This window comes from Heloderma suspectum, chromosome 2, assembly GCF_057233095.1.
Source record: "Heloderma suspectum isolate Gila_16-S chromosome 2, 16-S_ref, whole genome shotgun sequence".
NCBI lineage: Eukaryota > Metazoa > Chordata > Lepidosauria > Squamata > Helodermatidae > Heloderma > Heloderma suspectum.
Genome location: NC_139459.1, coordinates 156,942,986 through 156,968,864, shown reverse-complemented (window position 1 = coordinate 156,968,864; position 25,879 = coordinate 156,942,986). Strand labels below are relative to the sequence as shown.

The following is a 25,879-nucleotide window of genomic DNA, read 5'->3' as shown; positions in this document are numbered from 1 at the left end:
TCAGTGCTTGCATGTGTACACACACACGCACACACACACCCCTATCTGGATGGTGGTGGTTACTGCTATTACTCCAATTATTCTAGCACATTTATGCCCCACCTTTCTTCCATAATGGAACTTAAGTGGAACACATGAGGTTCCCATATGGCCATCCATTCAGGCACAGACCAGACCCAGACCTGCTAGTTGTAGCAAGGCAGCTGCATCATATGTCCTCAGACCATACCCTGGAATCCATTATTTTGCTGGACCTTGCTGGCAAGCAGAGTTATCATATTGAAAGCTTCTATGCCACCCTTGCTAATAAACCTGAGTGTAATCTATAAGACTTACTGTAATAGAGGAGGTAAGATGTTGCAATCAAGCACATAGTCTCTACACATAGTACTGTCACCTGCAATATTGCCAAGAGCCCAAACAGCCTGAGAAAGAAGAAAAAGGGAAAGTGTTAAACAATTTTTCTTAGTGCATAATCTTCTGTGCCCTGTATTCCGACACCAAGAATCCCCTAACATCATATTTATTTCTTTTAAAATGCTTAAAGGCCACTCTGCCAAATCACGTGAAGTACTAGTTCCCCTCTACTCAGCACTGGTTAGGCCTCATCTGGAGTGCTGTGTCCAGTTCTGGGTACCACACTTTAAGAAGGATGCAGACAAGCTGGAGAGGGTTCAGAGGAGGGCAACAAAGATCAGAGCACTGGAAACAAAGCCCTATGAGGAGAAGCTGAAAGAACTGGGCATGTTTAGCCTTGAGAAGAGAAGACTGAGGGGAGATATGATAGCGCTCTTCAAGTACTTGAAAGGTTGTCACAGACAGGAAGGCCAGCATCTCTTCTCGATCATCCCAGAGTGCAGGACACGGAATAATGGGCTCAAGTGACAGGAAGCCAGATTCTGGCTGAACATCAGGAGAAACTTCCTGACTGTTAGAGCAATACGACAATGGAACCAATTACCTAGGGAGGTGGTGGGCTCTCCCAAACTGGAGGCATTCAAGATGAGGCTGGACAGCCATCTGTCAGGGATACTCTGACTGGGATTCCTGCATTGAGCAGGGGTTGGACTAGATGGTCTTATACGCCCCTTCCAACCCTACTATTCTATGATATGATTCTTCAGTAATGCTCTCAGAGTGGTTTACAATAAAATAATAAAGTCACAATTTAAAACAATAAATCATAAAAGTCACAATAAAACAAGACACAGCAGAACAATAAGATAAGATAAAATGCAAGAATAAAAAAGGACTGGACAAATAAGGTTTCATTTGGCACTGAAAAGAAAACTAGGATGGCAGCAAGCACACCTCTTCGATGAGGAAATTACATAAAAGGCTGTCTCCTGCCCTCATCCACCTCATCTCAGAAGGTGGTGGGACCTAGAGTCAGCGCCTCAGAGGCTGATCCTAATACCCAGGTTCATAAGAGAACAGCCAGTCCTACAAATAACCAGATCCCAAGCCATTTTGGTCAAAATCAATACTTTTGAATTGTATCATTAATAATTACGCTGCTGTAGTTTGCACTAACTGTACTTTCTGAACAGTCCTGAAAGGCAGAGTCCCACATACAGCAAGCTTGTGCAAGCAGTCTATGCCACTGATGCCATTTGAGTCTCCAGTGACAATCAAACACCATTGCCAAGAGCAGCACCCCCTTTCAAGGAGGAGTACAACCCTGTCCGAAACAAGTTGGATAGTTTGGACACCAAAGGCAGTGGCGGTGTGCTCTCAGGAAATATTTTAAGCCAAGGTTATCTAAAAAGCTGGGGGGGGGGGTTAACCTCTCTCAGTTCTGCCCTCCAGGGTTCTCTGTCCAGCAGCAGGCAAGACCTGGGGGGCAGGTCGGTGGAGTGTCTATCAGGATTCGATCCCCCTGACCAGGTGCCCTATCCCACAGTCGGCTGGGTTTGAGTATGTGTATTTGAAAGTGGGTGCCCGGGACAGAATTGGGATTCTGTTGGTGTACTGACTACCCCGCTGCTCCTTTCCTGAGCTAGCCAGGGTAGTCTCGGGGTTGGTGTTGGAGACCCCTCGGCTTGTTGTGCTGGGGGATTTCAACATCCACGCTGAGGCTGCCCTGTTGGGAGTGGCTCAGGACTTTATGTCCACCATGACAATCATGGGTCTGTCCCAGAAGGTATCTGGCCCCACCCATGCTGCTGGGCACTCTATGGACCTTGTTTTCTGTGTTGGATAGGGTGATAGTGATTTGAGACTGGAGGAACTCTCTGTAGTTCCATTGTCATGGACAGATCACTACCTGATGGGGTTTAGACTTCCTGGCACTCGGAACCTCTGCAGGGGTGAAGGGCCGATTAAGATGGTCCTCCCCAGGAGGCTGATGGATCTGAATGGTTTCCTGATGGCTCCTGAGGAGTTTCCTGTTGCCTCAGCAAGTGATTCTGTCGAAGCGCTGGCTGATCTCTGGAATGAAGAAATGACCAGGGCTGTGGACACAATTGCTCTTGAGCGTCCTCTCTCACAAAGTGGAGCTGCACCAGCACCCTGGTTTTCTAGGAAGCTAGAAAACCAGGTGATGAAACGAGTGAGAAGACGACTAGTGATGTTGGCAGGAAACTCGGAGTGAATCTGATCAAACATGGGCTAGAGCCTATTTGAAGGCTTGCTCTGTGGCAATATGGGCAGCAAAGAAAATATTTCTTTCTGCCACTATTGCATCTGCAAAGAGCTGTCCAGTGGAGCTGTTTCGAGTGGTCAGGGGTCTTTTACACATCAACCTGCGAGAGAATAATTTAAACCTCTCAACAGCCCACTGTGAACAATTTGGTCAGCACTTTGCAAACAAAATCTCTCAGATCCGCTCTGTCTTGGACATTATAGTTGGTACAGACCCAGTGGATGTAACTTTGGCACCTGCTTGTCCAGTGTTGTTGGATACTTTTCAATTTGTACAGCCTGAGGATGTGGCCAGGATCTTGGGAGAGGTGAGAGCCACCACGTGTAAAAAGCAGCCAGAGGTGGACTGGCTGAGTGGGTAAGTGGAATGGTTAATGCCTCCCTTAAGCAAGGCAGAGTTCCAGCCTGCCTGAAGGAGGCAGTGGTTAGACCTTTGTTAAAAAAAGCCCTCCCTGAACCTCACCATATTGGATAATTATTGGCCAGCCTCCAATATTCCATTTCTGGGCAAGACCTTGGGGCGCGTGGTGGCCTCCCAACTCCAGGGATTCCTGGATGAGACAGATTATCTAGATCCATTTCAATCTGTCTTCAGACCCAGATATGGGACAGAAACAGCTTTGGTCGCCTTGGTGGATGACCTATGCCGGGAACTAGACAGGTGGAGTGTGTCCCTGTTGGTTCGGCTGGACCTCTCAGCAGCTTTCGATACCATTGACCATGGTACCCTTCTGGGCTGCCTTGGTGAGATGGGACTTGAAGGCACTGTTTTACAGTGGCTCCATTCCTTCTGGGAGGGGCGGACCCAGAAGGTGGTACTGGGGGACTTCTGTTCGACTCCCTGGGCATTGGCTTGTGGAGTTCCTCAAGGTTCTGTTTTGTCCCCTATGCGATTTAACATATACATGAAACCACTGGGAGAGGTTGTCTGGAATTTTGGGGTTCGGTGTCACCAGTACGCTGAGAACACCCAACATCCATCTAATTCCAAGGAAGCTGTAATGGACTGGATGAGGGCAAACAAATTGAAGCTTAATCCAGACAAGACCGAGGTGCTCCTGGTCAGTCGAAAGGCAGATCAGGGAATAGGGATTTAGCTTGTGCTGCATGGGGTTACACTCCCCATGAAGACAGAGGTTTGCAGCTTGGGTGTACTTCTGGATTCAGTCCTGAGCCTGGATGCCCAGGTCTCAGCGGTGGCCAGGAGTGCATCTGCAGTTAAAGCTTGTGCGCCAGCTGCGCCCGTTCCTTGAGATGTCTGATTTGGTCACAACAACACGTGCCTTAGTTACATCCCATTTGGATTACTGTAACGCGCTCTACGTGGGGCTGCCTCTGAAGAGTGTTCAGAAACTCCAGCTGCTCCAAAGAGCTGCTGCCAGACTGCTGGCTAAAGGGAGCATACAACTCTCCTGCTAAAACAGCTCCACTGGCTCCCAGTCTGTTTCCGGGCACAATTCAAAGTGCAGGTCATGTCCTCTGAAGCCCTATACGGCTCGGGTCCAGGTTATCTGAAGGACCCTATGAGCCTACTTGTGCCCTGAGATCTTCAGGGGAGGCCCTTCCCACCATCCCGCCACCATCACAGGCACATCTGGTGGGAACGCAGGAGAGGGCCTTCTTGGTGGCTGCCCCAAGACTCTGGAACTCCCTTCCTAGGCAAGCGAGAGTGGCACCCTCCTTGATAGGCTTTCGCAGGCATATAAAAACTTTTTTGTTCCAGCAGGTCTTTGGGGATAGCTAGTCTGAACCTGTGAGAATATGACGGATGGATACTATGGTTATATTTATTGTTGTCTTTTATCATTTTGATATTTTATACAATTTTAATACTATTGACGATTTAATTATATTTTTAACTTCTGTATACTTCTATTTATAGGTTTTAATTGTACAAGTCTTAATGTTGTAAAGCCGCCTTGAGTCCCAGTATTGGGAAAAAGGCAGGTTATAAATATAATATAATCAACAACAATAAGTTAACTCCTGGAAACAAAATTCCAGACAGCCGTTAATGAATCTGTCAGGAAGAACAGAGAGCGGAATAAAACAATTCTTAAAATTAGCAAAGAAACAACTGCGAGAAGAAGTCGAGACCGGAGGGATGGCTGTATCAAAAGAAGACTAATTAACAACACTCAAACAAGATTTATTGACTGCCTGGAAGGAAATACTGGAAGATAAATTGGAGCAATTGCAAGAGAGGATGAAAGAAACAGAAGCAGCAGTTTCAGAAAATGCAGACAGACTCAATGCACATGAGGTACAAATTAAATCTTTAAGAAAGCGAATTGAAGAGAATAGCTTAAAATATGAAGATCTGTCCAACAGAAATTGTAGGAAAAATGTTCATGGAATTATGGAGACTGCAGAATGAGAATCTGTTAAAGAATTTATAGTAAAATGGCTCACAGAACTACTTCCTGCATGTAAAATACAGATGGACGATCTTGAAAGAGCTCATTGGGAACTAGGACCCAAAAGGTTAGAAACAAGCATTCCACGAGATACTATAATCGGTTTTGTAAACGAAAAAGAAATTATCTTTTCTAAAGGAAAAGATAATGAAAGAAATACGGCTAATGAAAGAAATAAAGTATATGGACATGCCTGTGACGTTTTTACAAGACTTAGCCCCAGAGATGCTACAGAAAAGGAAAAATCTAGGTGCATTCACAAGAAACTTCGGGAAGAAGGAATTAAATATTTCTGGGGCTTCCCTTTCAAATGGCGAATAATACATAAAGGGAAAATTTGACTGGTAACAACCAAATCTGGGATCAAGGGACTGTTCCGAGAGTTGAAGACAGAAATCCCAGAAGAAGAAAAAGGGGAAGAAAGGACTGCAGATGACCAGACAGATGTTTCAGATGGCGAGGGGGAGGAAATATGGTGGCAGACTACAAGCATAAGAGGAAATAAGAAAGAGAAAAAGATAGCAAATGTTTCTACCAGAGAGTTACAAGAGCGGTCACGAAGGAGAAAACAAGGAAAGGAATAAATATGGATTGAACCATAAACAGGAGGAGATGAAATAATTATCGGCAAAAAGGAAAAGAAAAACAAACAAACCGAGGGCGAGGGAATCTAAGACAGGGAGCCAGCTTATGAAGAAATAAGTTGGCTCACCACCCCAGAGAGGATAAGGAAGTTTAGTTATCCTCTCATACTGTTCCAGTCTTGCTCTTGGTGTGTGTGTGTGTTTCTGTCTCACAACTTTTCTCTCTACATTTTAAAATTTGTCTAAATACCCTGTATGTATGTAGAGTATTGTGTATTTAAGTGAGTATTGTGACACTATAGTGATAAGCTTTGGAGATAAGATAGGGAGGAGGAAATTAAAAAGAACTGAAGGAGACACTGGCTCCTGGAAGCAGGAGCAAAGAACCTTTCAGGAAGAGGGGATGGGGGGGGATTGGGAAGGATCAGAAATAAGGAATAAGGGAAGTAACAGGCAGCTTTTAGGAGAAAAGAGATGGAGAAGTGCAAGGGAAAGGTGAAAAACAAGAAAGAGAAAGAAAAAAGAATAGGAAAAAAGAAAAGAAAACTTCAAATAAATATGGTACAGTGTACATCTCTGTATATAAGAGAAGGGGGTTGGGTAAAACAAACTCGAATGTATACATTAATATCTGAAATAAAGCCCGAGATATTATTTTTGCAAGAACTTCATAAACCAAAGACAAACAGCAGGATATTGGGCAGCAGACAATGTGGGCATAAATTATTAGCTCCAGGATCTAGAAGAGCAAGAAGGGGTAGGGATATTAATTAATAAGGAGATAAATTTTCAATTAAAAATAATGATGAAAGATAAAAGAGGAGATATATATTTGTAGAGGGGATATATAATAATAAAGAGTTAATAACACTGGCATCATTATATAGTCCTAACACGAATCAATTAAATTTTCTACAGAAGATTTTAGCTATGGTTAACAGATTCTCAAAATCGGAAAAAATCATTGCAGGAGATTTAAATTGGAATCTGCAGGGGGCAATGTGAATGGGCAATATGAAATGAAGAACAATGTTAAAGCAGGACCGAAGAGTATCCTGGTATATGGAAATTTTGAAAAAATACGATATTTACAATGCTTGAATAAAAAAACCCTAATGACTATAGTCATACATATTTTTCAGAAGTATATAAAAGTTTTAAAAAATGGAAATTGTACAAATAAAAGTAACAGACCATGCCCCAATCAAAATGTATGTAGAGATGGACCAAGAAATTAAAAGGGATTATATATGGAGATTGAATCCCATATTAATAACTAAGGAAGATATTAAAGCTAGGATAAAAAAGAATACAGAAAGATATTTTGAAGAAAATAAAACAGGGGAAACAGCAGAAACAATTAGATGGGAAGTGGGCAAGGCAACAATAAGAGGGGTATGTATAAAAGAGCTAAATTTAATTTAAAAAAGGGATAAGGAGAAGAAGACACTGGATCAAGAAATTAACAGATTAATGGAGTAGTACAAGTATACCGGTCAGATTAGAATTAGAAAAGAAATGGAAAAATTGAGGAAAGAAAGAGAGGCATTAGAAATAAATAAAAAATGACAGACATGCTGTATGTCTAACAAAGGTGCTTTGTGTGAAAAAGCTCAAAACTGTTGGCGAACAGAGTCCAGAAAAAGAGAACTAAGAACAGAATTGTTGCTTTGAATACAAAAGAAGGAATTAAAACATATGATCAAAAGGAAATGGGAAAATTATTACAAAATTATAATAAAGATCTTTATGAATGGAAACAGATAAAAATAAAGCAGATTCAGGAATATCAAGACACAACAAAAATACCCCCACTAAAAGAAGTTCAGAAACAGTTTTTAGTAGCTGAGATAGGAGAAGACGAGATTAAAGAAGCTATAAAGGAATTACAAAATAATAAATCGCCAGGCCGAGATGGGTTTACAGGTGAATTTTATAGAGCATTTGTGGATGAGTTGGTGCCACAGCTGAAGAAATTATATCGGGAAATACAAGAGGGGGCCCCACTCCCCAAAACAGACACAAGCTATAATAACATTGATAGCCAAATTAAACAAAGATAAATATAACCTGGACTCCTATAGACCAATATCTTTACTGAATGTGGATAAGATATTTACTAAAATATGGGCAAAACGCCTGAAATAAGTTATTAGTGATTGTATAGGTTCAGATCATTATGTTTTTTTAAAAAATAGGTTTATTGCAGATCCAATTAGGAAGGTATTTAATATGATTAATATTTGCAAGAGAAGAAAGATTCCAGTTGTAATAATGAGACTTGATCTTTACAAGGCATTCGATACGGTTAATCCAAAATTTATATTAAGTCTGCTAAATAAGTATAATTTGGGAAGTAGGTTTAAACATATAATAGAGGCGATATACATACAAACAACAGCAAAAATAAGGTACAATAGATTAGAGAAAGAAGAAATACGGTGTAATTCCAGAACAAGGCAAGGGTGCCCCCTTTCACCACTTCAGTTTACAATGGTAATTGAGTTTCTGGCTGACAGAATCAGGAGTAATAAGGATATTAAAGGAATACTCATAGGCAAGAGAGAATGTAAACCGAACCTATATGCAGATGACATTTTATTTACATTAGGAAATTCAGAAAAGGGAATAAAGGAACTGATAAGAGAATTAAAAGAATTTCAACAGGTGGCAGGACTTCAAGGACTAAATTCAAAGAAATCTGATTTGATGTGTCTGAATATAGGGCCACAAGAACAAATAGAAATTTCAAAAATGACAGGTATTCCCTTAGTAACAAAAGCATTTAGATATTTAGGAGTTCAAGTCCCTAAAAGACAGAAGAATGTGCTGAAACTAAATTCTGGGAAGTTATGGAAGGAAATAAAGAATGACATAGCCTGATGGGGCTTAAATATACATCTAACACTTTCTGATCGGGTTATGACTATAAAAATGATGGTTTTATCTTTAATGTGCTTCCACAAGAAATTTCATTTAAAAGGTTTAAAACATGGCAAAACAGCATAGAAAAAGTTATTTTTAAGACTAAAAGGCCATGAACAGCAAAGGTTTTCAGATATAGATCTATGCAAGAAGGAAGACAGGGTATACCACATTTAAAAACATATTATGATGCATACCAATTAAGACATATGTTACCAATAATGAAGGAAGGGGCAAGGGTAAACTGGATAGAAACAGAAAGGGAATTGATGGGATTAAAGGAAGAGGAATTACAAAATATGTTTTGGATTAAAAAGTATATAAAAACAAATAAGAAATAACAGAAGTACAATAAACGGGTTATTAAAAGCATGGAACTTCAGGAAAGAGAAACTAATGCTGGGGTTTCTCCATTAATACCGATTTGGGCGCACCCAGAGTTTGATATAAAAGGGAAAGCAGTGGGGAAAAATAAGTTGAAAGCAGAATCCTGTAACACAAGAAATATGGAATAATTGTGTACAAAGTATGGGAATGTCATGGTTAGTATGGATGCAAATCTGTAAATTTTTAAGAATTACGAGGATAAGAAGGCAAAGTATAAGAGATTTAACAGAATGGGGAAAATGTGTGGATAATTATCAGTTATGAGATAAATAACCCAAATATATAAAATTCTGATAAAGCAGGAGATAAGACAGAATGTAACAATAAAGCAGATATGGGAAAGAGATGTTGATGAGCAGATAGAAGAAGAAGACTGGAAGCAAATTTTAGATAGACTTCCCCTTCCACCAAAATAAAGAAGGTGGATTAAAGTTGGTTCAGAAGTGGTATTTGACACCAGTGAAGTCAGCAAAAATGAATAAGAATCTATCACCTTTGTCTTGGAGAGGATGTGGAATTAACAGTACTCACATACATATGTAGTGGGAATGTAGGAGGGTTAGAAAATTATGGGACAAGATATTTCAAGAAACAGAAAGAACTACTGATCAAGAGATTTGTAAAACACCAGAATTAAATTTACTGAATATGTTTGTAAAAGAAAATAAGAGATTAGAGAAAGAAACATTAACTGGTTTCTTATTGACAGTTGAAAGGCAATTAATAACTGCAAGTAATTGGAAGACAGGATGCTGACAATATCTTTATGGAATAAGAAAATATGGGACATGGCAATAAATGAAAAGTTGACACAGAAGACTTCCCCAGAATAAGGACAGGGGAGTGCCCCGAGTTTTATACTTGGGGCCCAAGTACAGTCATGGTATTTTTTAGAAGTATTATTTTGTTTTTGACCATCAGAGTAGTACAGTTAGTTGGTAAAGAGGGTGAGCAAAGGGTCACAAGGAGTAAACGTATTTTATCTTCTGCACGCTGCGAAGGGACAATGGACTTACTGAAGAGGAGGGCCAAGGCCAGGACTGAAACCCACGCAAGGAGTAGAAGGCCAAAGAGCAAATTTCTAACAAGGGGATGTCTATGCCGCTGATTAAATTTATAGCACTTAATGTTAAAGGCATGGGGGACAAAATAAAATGGGCTAGAATTACTCAATACTTTACCCCCAGATTGTTTTTTGCAAGTAATTCACAAGGCAGATCTAAAAATCTCACTACTGCAAAATAAATAGTTTGGTAAACAATTCCTAGCCCAAAAGCCAGGGGAGCAGGCATAGTGTTAGCTGATAGCCTGGATTTCAGACCTGGCCACATTCTAAAGGACAAAGATGGAAGATTTATCTTTGTAGAGAGTGTACGGAATGGTAAAATAAATCTAATTTTGGGGGCTATTTATGCACCAAATGTGGGACAAAAAAAGTTTATAAGTATGGTCTCGAGAAAGATGGAAAAATGTATGAAGGATGAATTTAGAATAGGGGGAGATTTAAATTCGAACATCAGAGGTATGTCACACAGGGACCTGACTGCTCCAAAGTGGAAGAGGAAATTTCAAAATGCAAAAGAATTTAAAAAGTGGCATGAGCAACTCACTCTGCTACGACTGTTAAGAGATAGGGGGATCGTGGATGTTTGGAGTGAGTGCAACCCTAGAGATAAGTTTCACGTTTCAGTCATCGAGATTTCAGACCCTAAGTCGTATACACTTTATTTTAACCCCCAAATCCTTATTACAGACGGTTCGATCAACCCATATTGGAATTAGTAAAATAACAGACCACGCTCTGGTGGCAGTAGAACTGGCTTTGGACCCGGACCCCTGCCCCACCAAAGCACACCAACTTGGTCCTTTAGCCCATTATTAATTGCAAATGAGACTATTTGAGAAAGTATTCAGGAGGCGCTCACACAATACTTTAATGATAATTCCACTCCAGGAATTCTAAATAGCCTCCTCTATGAAGTAATGAAACCCGTTATAAGAGGGGTTGCCATTAGGGAGAAGGCATGGTTAAAAAGGCAGGTCTCAAAAGGAGTAAATATCTAGAATTATCAATAGCAGATCTATCCTCACAATACGCACAAACAGGCTCTAGGTACCTATATAAGCAAATTGAAGCTAAGGGGAAAGAGCTGGAGGTATTAGAGACAAATCAGACAACTCTTAGTCTCCTGTATTTGAAACAGAAGTTTTATGAATGGGGGCGGGGGGATTCTTGGATGATGGCAAGAAGATTACAAAAGAAAAGAGTGAGAAATCAGATATTAAGTATCCTGGCAGCAACAGGGGAACATATATATAATACTCAAAAAATCTGTAAAGAGTTTGCAGTTTTTTATAAGGCATTATATCCTTGCCTCCCCCAGCACGTCTCCAATTTATTTTAGATTCAATTAACTTGCCATGGTTAGCGGAGGAGGATAGAAGGCTGATGGACTCTCCTATTCTAAATGAAGAAGTCAGTGAAATAACTAAAAATTTAAAGGAAGTAAAAATGCCTTGTCCAAACGGACTCACTACAAATTTTTATAAAACTTATAAGGACATGCTGACACCCTATTTAACTGCAGTATTTAATGATGTCCTAGGAGGGGCACCCCTCCCATCAACATGGTGACAGTCTCGCATAGTGGTAATTCCAAAACCATACAAGGACTCTGCTTTGATTGAATCATACAAGCCAATCTCTTTACTAAATGTAGCTTATAAAATTTTTACAACGGTACTTACAAACCAGATGAAAATCTTTATAACAAATTACATACATTTGGACCAAACACGATTTGTCCCCAAGCATCAAATATCCAACCTAATTAGGAGACTATTAAATATAACTGAATACAGTAAAACAACTTCATCCCCATTAACCATTTTGGCATTAGATATATTCAAAGCTTTTGACTGCGTAGAACCTGCATTCCTAACCAGTACGATGGTCAAATTTGGGTTCGGCATAAAATTTACGCACATCTTAGAGCAAATCTATTTCCACTCAGAAGCAAAACTGAGAATAAATAATTATGACTCAGTTCCAATAACCATCCAACGTGAAACAAAACAAGGATGCCCATTGTCACCACTCCTATTCACATTGGTACTAGAACCCTTAGCAGATAAAATCCATAAAGAACTAGATCAATATGGGGTGAGGATAAACTCACATGATAAGCCTTTATGCGGACAACAGTGTCGTAAATACAGAAAAGCAGACAGCAGCTGCAGCTAAACTTAAATTCATTCTGGTTGATTCTGCACATGCGGCAGGCCTACGCGTTAACTATTCAAAATCAGAGGCCATATTTTTCAATATAGCATCAAAAATACAACGCCAATTCTCTGATCTGATGGAGCTCCCAGCGGTCTATACTATGTTTCGTTATCTAAGGATACAAGTTACACAAAATCTAAACAAATTATACAAAGCAAATTATGGAAAGGTCTAGAAAGATATTAACAGGGGCATAAGGCAATGGAGGCTAATGAAGCTCTCTATAAGGGATAGACTGATGGCAGTAAAGATGACAGTCCTCCCTCGCTTTATGTTCCTTTTCGGGACACTCCCAGTTTATATCCCTCAGAAGCATTTAAATAAATGGCAGAAAAAAATTAATTTCTTTATTTTTGCTACAAAACGCCCAAGGATTAGAACAGCTCTACTCCACCTGCAAGCACAACAGGGGGGATGGGGGATACCAAACTGGCAACTCTATTACCATGCTTGTCAACTTCAGCAGGTAATCCCCATTATTTTAAGAGATGAGGGAAAGCAATGGGTTTCAATGTAAAACACAGAGATAAAGGGAATACTGTTAAGCGATCACCTATTGCTAAAAAACAAAACTAACTTTAGGCGCCTAGTTGAGAAAAGGTTTACACAAACCACTTGCCAGTGCTGGACAAGGTGGGCAGCGAAATTGTCTCCGAGGACATCGCCACTACTCCCAGTGGAAAGTCACCTTAATTTCTGTAATAAGACCAGGTCATACAATCTCGCTGAATGGAAAGAAAGAGGGCTCAATCGGTTGTATCAATTTTATGAGGAGGGTCAACCAATAAAAATGGAGGCTTTAAAAGAAAAGTTGGGTAATGTAACATTGCCCTGGCTTTTGAGCTGCCAACTTCGGTTCTTTTTGAGTTCCCCTATGGTGAAAAACGAGGCCACTAGAAGCTTAACTATGTTTGAAAAACTAATGGTGGGGAACTCAGGAGCGATCTGGGGATTTATTTCTGTAACATAAAAACAGTTCCTGCACTCCACATTTGATTTAACCACTCCACAAAAAACTTGGTGGAACTTTAAACTGGAACTTTAAAGTAGATGACTATGACTGGCAACACCTATGGGACAAGCCTCCATATAAATCAATATCAGCTCGAACTAGAGAGATGTCACTGAAAATAGGTCATGGGTGGTATCTGACTCCAAGGCATCTCTCACTTATGACACACTCAATTTCTTCTCAGTGTTGGAGGGGGTGCCAGGAGTCAGGAATGTACCGGCACATGTGGTGGGATTGTGCAGAAGTCCAGCCATTCTGGCGGGCAGTGGCAGTAAAGACTGGCCATATTACAAACCAAAATATCCCACATACGCCAGGTTTAGCAGTATTAAATTTATATATGCGGGAGGCCAGGGATTTAAACGATAAGGAGCTGATTACTCATTTACTGGTAGCTGCTAGATCCACGATAGCTAGGTTTTGAAAAGGATTCACCTTCCAGGGATTAGATTATTGGTATGCCATAGTCTGGCAAATTGCCATAATGGAAAAAATACTGCATAAGTTGAAGGTAGCCAGGGGTCAAAGTAAACATGATTCATTTTATGTGATATGGTTTGACTTTATTGCAAATATGAACAGAACAGAACATCAATATTTGATTCCCTCGTAATATAAAACCCTATGGCTCTTATAAGGAAGAAAATAGATGAAGAATAATCCAGAGTCTCTCTGATAAAATACTTTGTCGCACCGATAAGAATTACCTGTGGCCTCTGTTTACCCATTAAAATATAAGTATATGGTAAGAAGATGTAATTCTGATGGAAGTACTTTTATTTTAGTTTTGATTTCGGTTTGGTTCTGTTTTATTTTGCATTGTTAATATTTCTGAAATTCAATAAAACATTTGGAAAAAAGGAATAAATTGGCAGGTTTGAAAAGCTGTTAAATATACTTTGAGATTAGGAATAGACCATCCACCTTTCAAGTGATGTCCATACATTGCACCCCTGCGATTCTTCCCCTTCCACCATTATTAATAAACATCTCCAATAATTTGTCATTTTTTCAATTTGCCATCAGGACGTGGTAGAAAAGTAATTTGGAACAAAAAAGCAGTTTGGGCAGGAGCATCACCTCTGCTGGATTTGATAGGAATAACAAAATGTCATCAGCAAATAATTTTTTGAGATATTCTTGTCCTAGGAGATGAACCCCTTTGATTCTAGCATCTGTTTGGGTCATGTGGGCTAGCGGTTCTATAGCTACAGCAAATAGGGCAGGGGATAAGAGGCAACCTTGTCTAGTTCCTCTGTGCAATGTTGTCGGGGGACAGCCAAGACCATTTATTTGGATTAGCACTTCTGAAGCCCAGTATAGTTGACTCACTCCTGTCAGAAAGTGCTTTTCACAACCACTTCTTTTAAGGAATTCCAGTAAAAGGGCCATTCCAAACAATCAAATGCCTTGAAGGGGTTGAGTGACAGGAATGTCATAGCTTGTTTATTCTTAATGCTGTGGTGGATGATAGTGTCCTACAAACAGGGGTTGCTATCTGCCTCCCAGGCAGATTTTGTCTTAATGTATATATGAAGTCATGAAGGTATTTAGTTGCCTGGCCATAATAGCTGTGAAAAGCTTTGCATCTTGATTGAGGAGTGAAATGGGCCAATAGGAACCTACCAACTGAGAGCCCTTACCAGGTAGGTGGATAACTATCACGCTGGCTCATCTCCATGTTTCTGGAATCTCCTCGCTCATTAATATGCTGTTCAGAAGTGTTTTAAGACAGGACATAAGATCCTCATAAAACTTTTTATAGAACTTGCTTGCATACCCATCTATTTCAGGCAACGTACCTAATTTCAGATTCTTAACTACAGTCCTGGGCTTTTGTCACACGGAGCTTTTATCCTGCTATTGAGATGGCTCTCTCACGGAAGTTTGCAGGCTCTTTACATGCTGCTGCAAACCTCCAGGGCATCTCCTGCACTAAATGCCCTTTGTTCCGTTTTTAAATAAATCGTGGATAATGAGCTATCAAATTACCCCGTTGGGTTCCGCTTGAGTTCCCTCTGTGAAAAGAGGAAAAGCGGCAAGAAGAAGAGCGAGGTCAATGAAAGATATGGAAGACTCAGATACGGGGGAGAAGGAGGGGGAAAGAGGAGAGGGAAAAGGAAGCACGTGGAAGGAGTCGTGATCCTGCATTTAAAATGGAAGCAGAAAGCCCTGTTTTAAATGCAGGATTTTAGGCTGGTATAGAGATGCTCCTGATCTTTTCTTCAGAGATAGGTTGGTCCAATCACGTTTTGTGGGCTTCTGAGAGCAGTTTAAGTCTCAAGGAATTGAATAGCTCATTAATCTCTTCCTCTCCAGGATTGTCTGACTGCTAACAGCTTTGTAGAGAAAGTCTGGAAAACCTTATTGATGGCTTTTTGCTGTGTTTCCACCTTCCCTGACTTGTTTTGAATGGCCAACATAGGTGCTCTCTGGCTCAAGACTTTTGTTTCTTCAGGCAGGAAACTTCCTTAATAAAGAGGCTCCAAAGGACAACCTTCATAGTGTCTCACACCAATGCCGGGGATGTTTCATGTCGGGTATTTTCAATATAGACACTTTTAATGCCCTTCTTTATGCTGTCTATGAAAGGTTGGCACAAGGTGAAGGTAGAGTTCTGCCTCCATATCCTAGTGTGCTCTTTGGGATCACTAAACCTTAACTGTAGGCTCATAGGGGCATGATCCAAGACTGCAACAGAATTGATGTCCATGTTTTGAACTGCAGAGAGTAAGGACTGAGATATTAAGAAATAATCAATACTCAAGTACATCTGGTGCCTGGAGTAGAAGAATATCCTTTGCAGTGGGATATTTTTCCTTCCAGACTTCAATCATAACCTAGGTTATATAAGATCAGGGTAATTTCTTGGAGATTCCAACAGACCTGAAAGGTCTAGATAAGCAGTCCAATTCTCTATTTAAGACAGCATTCGAGTCTCCCCACCCAAGTACTATATCATCGTCGCAAAAGGCTCCAAGGATTCAAAAAGTGTATTCATAAAAGTATCCTGGGTTTGGTTAGGAGCACAGAAAGAGCCCAAAGTGAGTTTCCTATCCCCCAAGAACCCACATACCAGTATAAAGCAACCCTTAGGATCAATGAGGACATCCTCATCTGGCCTTCGTTTGCTGCTCTGCAATGCCAGGTCTGTTACCCAGAAAACCTCCCTCATCCATGACATGATCCTGGATGAGGGTGCAGACCTGGCATGTATTACGGAGACCTGGCTGGCTGAGGCTGCTGCTCCAACCCTTGCAGCCATGTGTCCAGCTGGATTTTCGTGTTCACAGCAGCCCAGGGCTGGGGATCGGGGAGGAGGAGTGGCTGTTATCTACCGAGAGTCCTTGGTCTTCACCAGACCCCCTCTCCGGGAGACCAAGGTTGCTGAGTGCATGTACTGGAGGTTGGGCCCGAAGGGCAGTCTGGGGATTCTGCTCGTGTACCGTCCACCCCGCTGCACGACTGACTCCCTGGCTGAGGTGCTTGAGGTGGTCTCTGATGTGCGTGTTCAGTCCCCTAACTTACTGGTGTTGGGGGACTTCAACGTACATTCGGAGGCCATCCTCACAGGAGCACCTCGGGACTTCATGGAGACCATGGCCTCCTGGGAGCTGCACCATATTCTAACTGGGCCCACCCATGTAGCCGGTCATGCACTAGACTAGGGCTCTGGATAGGGGTGAATGCTCCTTCCTTGTTCTCCTCGACCTCTCAGCGGCTTTTGATACTGTTGACCACGGTATCCTCCTGGACCTCCTGGAGGGGTTGGGCATTGGAAACACTGTATTGTGGTGGTTCCAGTCCTTCCTCTCTGGCAGGTACCAGAGGGTAGCACTGGGAGAGGAGGTTTCGGACCCGTGGCCACTTACTTGTGGGGTGCCACAGGGTTCCATCCTCTCCCCGATGCTATTTAACATCTATGTGAAGCCACTGGGGGCTATCATCAGGAGGTTTGGGGTGCAGTGTCATCAATATGCGGATGACACTCAGCTCTACCTCTCATTCAAATCTTCACCAAGGTTGGCCGTAGAATCCCTGTCCAAATGTCTGGAGACAGTGAGTGGCTGGATGGGGAGGAATAAGCTGAAGCTCAACCCTGACAAGACTGAGGTACTTTTGGTGGGAGACAAGAGGAGGCTGGGGGATGTTGACCTGGTGTTGAATGGGGTACAGCTACCCTTGAAAGACCAGGTCCGCAGCCTGGGGGTCATTTTGGACTCCCAGCTGTCCATGGAGGCTCAGGTGTCAGCTGTGAGCCGGACAGCGCTGTATCAACTCCATCTGATACGGCGGCTGCGCCCCTACCTTCCTGACCATCTGCTCCCATCGGTAGTACATGCCCTGGTCTCCTCTCGTTTAGACTACTGTAATGCGCTCTACGTGGGGTTACCCTTGAAGACGGTTCGGAAACTGCAGCTGGTACAGAACGCGGCGGCTCGCCTGATTAAAGGCAGCCGCCAGCGAGATCACATCACTCCAGTGCTGAAGGAGTTGCACTGGTTACCAGTTGTTTTCCGGGCCAAATTCAAGGTGTTGGTTTTGACCTTTAAAACCCTATATGGTTCCGGCCCAGCCTATCTTAAGGAGCGCCTCCAGCAACACCAGACAGACCGCTTAACAAGATCAGCCTCGGATGGCCTTCTCTCTGTCCCATCAGCCAGGACAGCTAGACTGGTGGGGACGAGGGAGAGGGCCTTCTCTGTGGTGGCCCCCTCTGTGGAACTCCCTCCCTAGGGAACTCCGTCATGCCCCCTCTTTAATGAGCTTCCGTCGTGCATTAAAAACGTGGTTGTTCAGGCAGGCATTTGGGGTGGGTTAGGGTATTTTTTAAAAAAATTTTATGGTAAAATTTTATTGTTTTAAATTGTTTATGGTGGGTTGTACATCGCCCAGAGTGGCTGGGTGACCAGTCAGATGGGCGATTAATAAATTTAATAAATAAATAAATAAATAGACCTTGTGTTTGTTTCTGGAGAAGCGGGGAGTGATCTGGAAGTCGGGGGTATATCCACCACCCCCTTGTCATGGTCAGATCACTATCAGGTGATGTTGGACTTCTTGGTTCCACAACCCCTCCGCAGGGGTGGACGACCCATTAAAATGGTCCGCCCCAGGTGTCGTATGGATCCAAAAGGATTCCTGAACGCGCTTGGGGATTCTCTGGGGCATGCCAACGGCCACTCGGTCGAGACCCTGGTGGGTGGGTGGAATGCCGCAATCACTGGGGCACTAGATCGGGTGGCTCCGAAACGCCCTCTCCCCCTGAACAGGGCTCGGACTGCACCATGGTTCAATCCGTGGTTATGAGCTCGGAAACAGGAGGTGAGACAGCTAGAGCGCCGGTGGCGGAAGTCTCGCTCCAAAGACGATCAGACACGGGCTAGAGCTGTATCTTCAGCCTATCACGTGGCAGTGAAGGCAGCAAAAAAGGAATATTATGCTGCCTCCATCATGTCTGCAGAGTGCTGCCCCAGGAGGCTGTTCCAAGTGGTCCGGAGCCTGGTTGGTCCTGTGGCTCCGGAACCACTGGAGCATTCTAAGGCCTCCTGTGAAGCTTTGGCAAGGCACTTTGCAGATAAAATTGATCAGATTAGGTGTGTTACTCAGCACACTGTGGATACAGTTAGTGAGCAAGAGGCGGCCTGTGGCAAACCGGTTTTGTGGGATCGGTTCCAGCTTCTTCCTCCTGATGAAGTGGACAAGGTGCTTTCATCTGTAAGGCCGACCACCTGCTTACTTGATCCTTGCCCATCTTGGCTCATTATGAGCTGCAGAGAGAGACTGGGTGAGGGGATCAAGGCGGTGGTGAATGCCTCCCTTGAAGAGGGAGTGATGTCATCAGCCCTCAAGGAGGCAGTGATAAGACCGCTCTTAAATAAGCCCTCCTTGGATCCTCAAGTTCTGAACAACTTTCGCCCAGTCTCAAAACTGCCATTTTTGGGCAAGGTGATTGAGCGGGTGGTGGCGGTGCAGTTGAAGGCACACTTGGAAGAAACTGATTATCTAGACCCATTTCAGTCGGGCTTCAGGCCTGGGCATGGGACAGAAACGGCCTTGGTCGCCCTGGTGGATGATATGAGGAGGGCTCTGGATAGAGGTGAATGCTCCTTCCTTGTTCTCCTCGACCTCTCAGCGGCTTTTGATACTGTTGACCACGGTATCCTCCTGGACCGCCTGGAGGGGTTGGGCATTGGAGACACTGTATTGCGGTGGTTCCGGTCCTTCCTCTCTGACAGGTACCAGAGGGTAGCACTGGGAGAGGAGGTTTCGGACCCGTGGCCACTTACTTGTGGGGTGCCACAGGGTTCCATCCTCTCCCCGATGCTATTTAACATCTATGTGAAGCCACTGGGGGCTATCATCAGGAGGTTTGGGGTGCGATGTCATCAATACGCGGATGACACGCAGCTCTACCTCTCATTCAAATCTTCACCAAGGTTGGCCGTAGAATCCCTGTCCAAATGTCTGGAGACAGTGAGTGGCTGGATGGGGAGGAATAAGCTGAAGCTGAACCCTGACAAGACCGAGGCACTTTTGGTGGGAGACAAGAGGAGGCTGGGGGATGTTGACCTGGTGTTGAATGGGGTACGGCTACCCTTGAAAGACCAGGTCCGCAGCCTGGGGGTCATTTTGGACTCCCAGCTGTCCATGGAGGCTCAGGTGTCAGCTGTGAGCCGGACAGCGCTGTATCAACTCCATCTGATACGGCAGCTGCGCCCCTTCCTTCCCGACCATCTGCTCCCATCGGTAGTACATGCCCTGGTCTCCTCTCGTTTAGACTACTGTAATGCGTTCTACGTGGGGTTACCCTTGAAGACGGTTCGGAAGCTGCAGCTGGTACAGAACGCGGTGGCTCGCCTGATTAAAGGCAGCCGCCGGCGAGATCACATCACTCCAGTGCTGAAGGAGTTGCACTGGTTACCAGTTGTTTTCCGGGCCAAATTCAAGGTGTTGGTTTTGACCTTTAAAACCCTATATGGTTCCGGCCCAGCCTATCTTAAGGAGCGCCTCCAGCAACACCAGACAGACCGCTTAACAAGATCAGCCTCGGATGGCCTTCTCTCTGTCCCATCAGCCAGGACAGCTAGACTGGTGGGGACGAGGGAGAGGGCCTTTTCTGTGGTGGCCCCCACTCTGTGGAACTCCCTCCCTAGGGAACTCCGTCATGCCCCCTCTTTAATGAGCTTCCGTCGTGCATTAAAAACGTGGTTGTTCAGGCAGGCATTTGGGGTGGGTTAGGGTATTTCAGAAAAATTTTTTATGGTAAAATTTTATTGTTTTAAATTGTTTTATGGTGGGTTGTACATCGCCCAGAGTGGCTGGGTGACCAGTCAGATGGGCGATTAATAAATTTAATAAATAAATAAATAAATCCTCTATCACAAAGGGACAATGTTTAAATATTATGGCTACTGGTTTTCTAGAGGAACCTTTTGCACAGATTGTTCTCCCAGGGAGGGATGAAACAAGATGCGTTTCACTGATTTCCTGAGACATTCCTCTTGTAACATGAGAATGTCAGATTTATAACCCATTACAGTTTTAATGACTCTCCCTTTATATTTGTTCCCAGCCCATTTACATTCACAGGGAATATTTTAAGCTCATAGTTCTACAAACATTTCCAGGCTTTGCTCCTCATCTGCATGAAAATAGTACAAAAACACTGTAATTAAGACAGTAAAAATGAATATACCCAACAGATAAAAGCAACACCAAAACATCCACTAAGAGGAGAGACTAAGATAGGAACATCTCTCCCCAGTTTGGTGTAACACCAGCATACGTGGGGGGTATAGTGTGTGTGTGGTGTCTAAAAGCAAAACTTAATTCAACCATTCCATCTTCCACCTGATTCACATTGTGTTAAACTAGTTTCATGTTAGCAGTCAGTCTTAGTGGCCTTTTCAAGTGACAGCCCAGCTATTACGAGTAAGAGAAGGGGAGGTGAAACTGTATAAAGGCATTGCCCAGGCCCCCTAATGGAGAGAAGGAGAAAGCTTCTCCATAGACAGAAAACAAGGAATAAACTACTTGCTCTCAACATGGAGACTAAGACAAGGCCAACTGTCAATACGTTTCGAGGCAGGAAGCTCGATGCCATATTTTTATTTCTTTGAGCTGTTGTTCTCTGCTGCCTTCTTTTGTTCTGAACAATACAATATGATACGTGTTCATCCACAAATACACAACATCTCCCCCCGTTCCCAGCTTAGAATGGATATCACAAAACAGCCTTAACGCACGGGAAAATACATATTTGCCTAGCCAGATGAGCTTCCTTGGGGAGAGCTTTCCATAAACACGGGGCTGTCACAGAAAAGGCCCATACCCAAACTGACACCACCTGAGCTTCTCTCATCTCTCATTATTTTTTAAAAAATCTGAATTAAAAAGATCTAAAAAAGACAAAATACAACTCATTAAACAAATTATTGAACCTGGATATAAACAAACAAAATCGAAGAAGAATAAATGATAACATTTCATTTCTTAAAAGATCAATTAGAATTAAAACAAGACAAACAATTGTTGTATTTGTTTTATTGTGTATGACATCCTGAAACGCTTCAGCTATAGGGTGCCTCATAAATTGAATTATTGTTATTACAAGCCTATAGAAAAAAACCCCTAAGCACCTAGAAAAATGTACACGTTTCTAAAAACAAAAATGGCTTGACCTTAGTAACAAACTGTTCAAATTACTAGCAAGGATTCTACAAAGGGAATGGAAAAAAACTGGTATCACTAATATCATGAGATAATACTACATAAGAAATAGCTAAAGAATGTCTTTTTTAATGAACATTTTTACTTCTCATACAATCCAACTTCATCTTTAATGAATAACGTCTTCTTAGGCATAAAAGAACCAAGATTTAGTCAATCACAACTAAATATTTTCAAAGTAGTGGTAAAGAACTACTAGTAAAGTCTATTAAAAATTTAAAAAACAATAAAGCTCTGGGTCTATTTACACTAGAAAGAAGTTGGCAGACTATATTGTTAACCCACTAACACAAACTATTTGGATTAACACACTATGAAAATCATGGAATGAAGCACAAAATAACTGCAACAACAAAACCAGGCAAGGATCAAATATTCATATAGACCAAGACCAAACCAGTCTATTCTATTTTGTATTAAAAATAGAAAAATGAAACAAATATAAACTGTTTTATCGACTCCATTGAAATATCACAAATCAACTTAAAAGAAACTCAGTCATGTTTCTTGATGCTGAGAAAGCTCAAGTCAAATAGATTTTTTAAATATAAAAACATTTGATGAAGCCAATTTAAAGGAGCAGTTCAAAACTTAGAATGTAAGCATGTTAGAATGGTGGAGGACCACATGGGAAGATGAGTGATGGGGTCAAAGGGCATGTGCCCACACACACCCTGTATGCCCCCTCCCACCGTGGACTTCAGTGTTTCCATTTTGATATGCCTCTTGCTCAGATGTTTGTTAAGCCACTTGAGTTATAGGACAACTCTGATGTCTCCATTCTGTTTGGGCACCAAAAAAAAACCTGAGTAGACCCCAACTTTTTCACAGATTCTATGTCTTGAATGGACAGAAGATGCTGAATTGCTTTCAGGAAGACCTCGGGTAGTATCCAATAGGGGTGGTGCACTTGCGCCCAGCCCTGCCAGCCCATGCATGGCTGTGATACAGCACTTATGGGGGCAAGCCCCGACATGCTCAAAAGCACTAGTTTCTGGAAGAGGTACAACCTGACCCTTCCAGAAACCAGTATTTTCACATGCATTGGGGCTTGCCCCCGGAAACACTATATTGCGGCCTCATGTGGACCTGGGCCGGCAGGGCTGGGTGCATGTGAACCGAGTGCCGGCAGGGCTGGCTAGGTGTGCACTGCCCCTACTGGATACAGATCCTTACGTTTCTCTGGGTACCTGGAGATGCAATTAATTTGTTTCTTAGAAGATGAGCAAATTCAAAATAGCAGACTTTGGTAACCATGTCCTGTACCCACTTGTCTATGGATGTGTTGGAAAAATCAGAGGAAGCTACCCCAAATGGTTTCCTGGGTTGCTGACCCCCTGATATCAAGTCAATGGACTTTTCTTTGGTCCTTTAATTCTAGAAAATGACATGTAAGAGGAGCTGGAAGGCTGAGTGGCTGGTTCCACCTAGGTTTGGATCCCCCGTTGTGTGTACACTCAGGGTGTGTTGACTCAAAATGAGAGGGTTTTGACTTGTGTGGTCATCCTTTTTTGCTATGGGAAGTGCCCTTTTCTTATGTCTTCATGAGAAGGGCTCCAGTGGTTCAACAAACAGTTTTGCCCCTGTGATGGGTGTGCTGGCTAGCCTGGCATGGGATCCTAGGTCTACATCCCAGTGTCTCAGCCAGATGTTTCTTTTGGCTACTATGCTGGCTGCCATTGCTCTGGCTCCAAACTGAATTACTTCTAATGAAGAATCTGCTAATAGGGCTGCTGAATATGCAGTCTTTTTAAAGCAATCTTTGACTGGTCTGGAAACACTGTGCTATTCAGCTAGATCTTCAGCCAGAGTACATAGCTGTGGCAAATACTGAGTTGGTGGTAGATACCATGAATGCAGCTGCTGAAGCTTTGAGATCTCTGCATAGAGCCATCTCAACCCTCTTATCACTGGGGTATTTAAGCCCACATTTCCCATCTGCTGATAGGACTGCAGAGGAAGTTAAGATTGCCACTGGGATGTCTATTACAGGAATCTTGAGGTGATCCATAATGCTGACAGGTAGAGAGCAATGTTTGTTGGATCTGCTTATCCTCAGAAGGGTTGGACGACTCTACTTTCCAGACCCTATCAACGAGTCTGGAAAAAGCACAGTCACAGGCTTGGAGGGACCCTATGGGAACACTGCCTTTGCCCCTTTGGGTGTCTAGTTGATGATTCTTCTGGCTTAGCTTGTTCCTCATTCAGTTGGTGGGTATGATGTGCCTTAACTAGCGGGGCGGGAAATATGGCTGCTTGGAAAAGGCATCCTTTGTGGGCTGAGGGCTCCAATTCCTACTCAGAAAGCTCTCCCTCGTTGCTCTCATTTGAGCCATGCGAGGCTTCACAAACAGATTGGGCATCAGGAGACAAGAGGACAGGCCCTATCCTTGAGGTTTGCCATTTTTAGTGGTCTTTTAACCCCTGCATTGTTCCCTTGGCCATTTTTGTTTTTTTTTTCTCATGGGGCCATCAGATTCTGGGTCATGAGACCGGTAGCCAGAGGATGAGGATACTTTAGAGCAGGGTGACCAACTTGTGGCTCTCGAGATTCTATGCTGGCTAGGGTTGATTGGAGTTGCAGGTCAAAACAACTGGAGGGCCACACCTTGCCCACTCCTGCTTTAGAGGATCAGGAGTCAGAAGAACAGCTTCTTTAGGGGGATCTGTAGGGTTTTTTATGGTTATGCCTTCATCTGCCGCAGAGCTGTATCTGGTGTTTTTTCTCCTTGTGTCTTTTATGATGGGAAAGAGATCCGGATCTGCTGAAAGAAGATTTGGCCTGATCTGAGAGAAGGGCCCCTTTTACCCCCTGGAAAGCTAAGCTCCTAACACAAGCCATGAAATGCGGAAGGGTCCTCCCCAGAAAAGAGCTCTGCCTTTTCAGCATTAGGCTGATCACTCACCCCTTCCTTCCTTTTGTGCCTCTCAGTGCTTGGTACTAAAATTACACTCTGAAAGGCTGAAGCATCCAGGCCTTTCTCTTCCAGGTCGCTTGAATGGGACCACTTTGCAATTTCCCCATGCTGTTTGCTTGCTGCAGGTACTTAAAGATCCATATGGCTGACCATGGCTCTGGCTAACCCCTGCCTGACCTATTGTGAGGGGAGGGAGTTAGGATGCCTCTGTGATGCTTGCCTGGTCTCACCTGTTAGCTGGTCTTCCTGTGTTGTTTCATGGGCTGTTGGCAAGGCAGGGAATGCTCATGTTGGCTGCTGCTCTGAGAAATCAGGCCCTATCTGGTCCTGGGGGGTGTTCTCGGGGATGACAAGCAAATTCACACACATGAACATACTGCCCTTTGCTGCCTTTGTGTCTCCCTGGCTGGATGTGTGTTGGAAGGGATTGAACATTGGACCTTGCCTATCTATACCAGAGGAAGTTGACATCTCAAGGTGATGGAATGCCCTCTGGGAGCCTCAGGAGAAAGTTCTATTGCAAAAATATAAAAAAGAGGCCTTGGTATGCAGTAAAATTAAAATTAAACTTCCCTATATGACTGGTATGGCTTGGATAAACAGATTTTGGCTGGACACGAATATACTGGAAAAAGAATTTTGGATTCACTATAGTTTCAACCATGCAAGCTTCTACAAGATCCTAAATTGCTTTTCAAATTTAAAGCGCCAATAAAAGCCTGGTGCAAACCTCAACAATATCATAGCCCAGGATTATCCCCTCTCACTTCAATATTACATAACAGATAAACCACAGTTTACCTAAAATGCCTGGAGATTTTTCAATCTGGCAACAAAAATGATGTTTATAATTCAAAACCTAAATGAATAATAATTTATGAAAAATTAACTATGAACAACTAAAGGAAGGATATAGGCTGCCAATTTTACAATATTTCCAAGGGTGGCACATTAAGATCAACTCTGGACTAAAT

The 25,879-nt window shown here is 42.9% G+C and overlaps 1 protein-coding gene across 3 annotated transcripts in view; it reads right to left on the bottom strand.

Moving 5' to 3' along the window:
- KPNA1 (karyopherin subunit alpha 1) overlaps positions 1-25,879 on the bottom strand; it is an 85,701-nt gene that overhangs the window by 31,102 nt on the left and 28,720 nt on the right. For all 3 annotated transcript variants that reach the window (XM_084835298.1, XM_084835296.1, XM_084835297.1), the window contains one exon: positions 337-425. In XM_084835298.1, the coding sequence (XP_084691424.1) occupies positions 337-425 (89 nt within the window). The remainder of the gene's footprint in view (positions 1-336; positions 426-25,879) is intronic.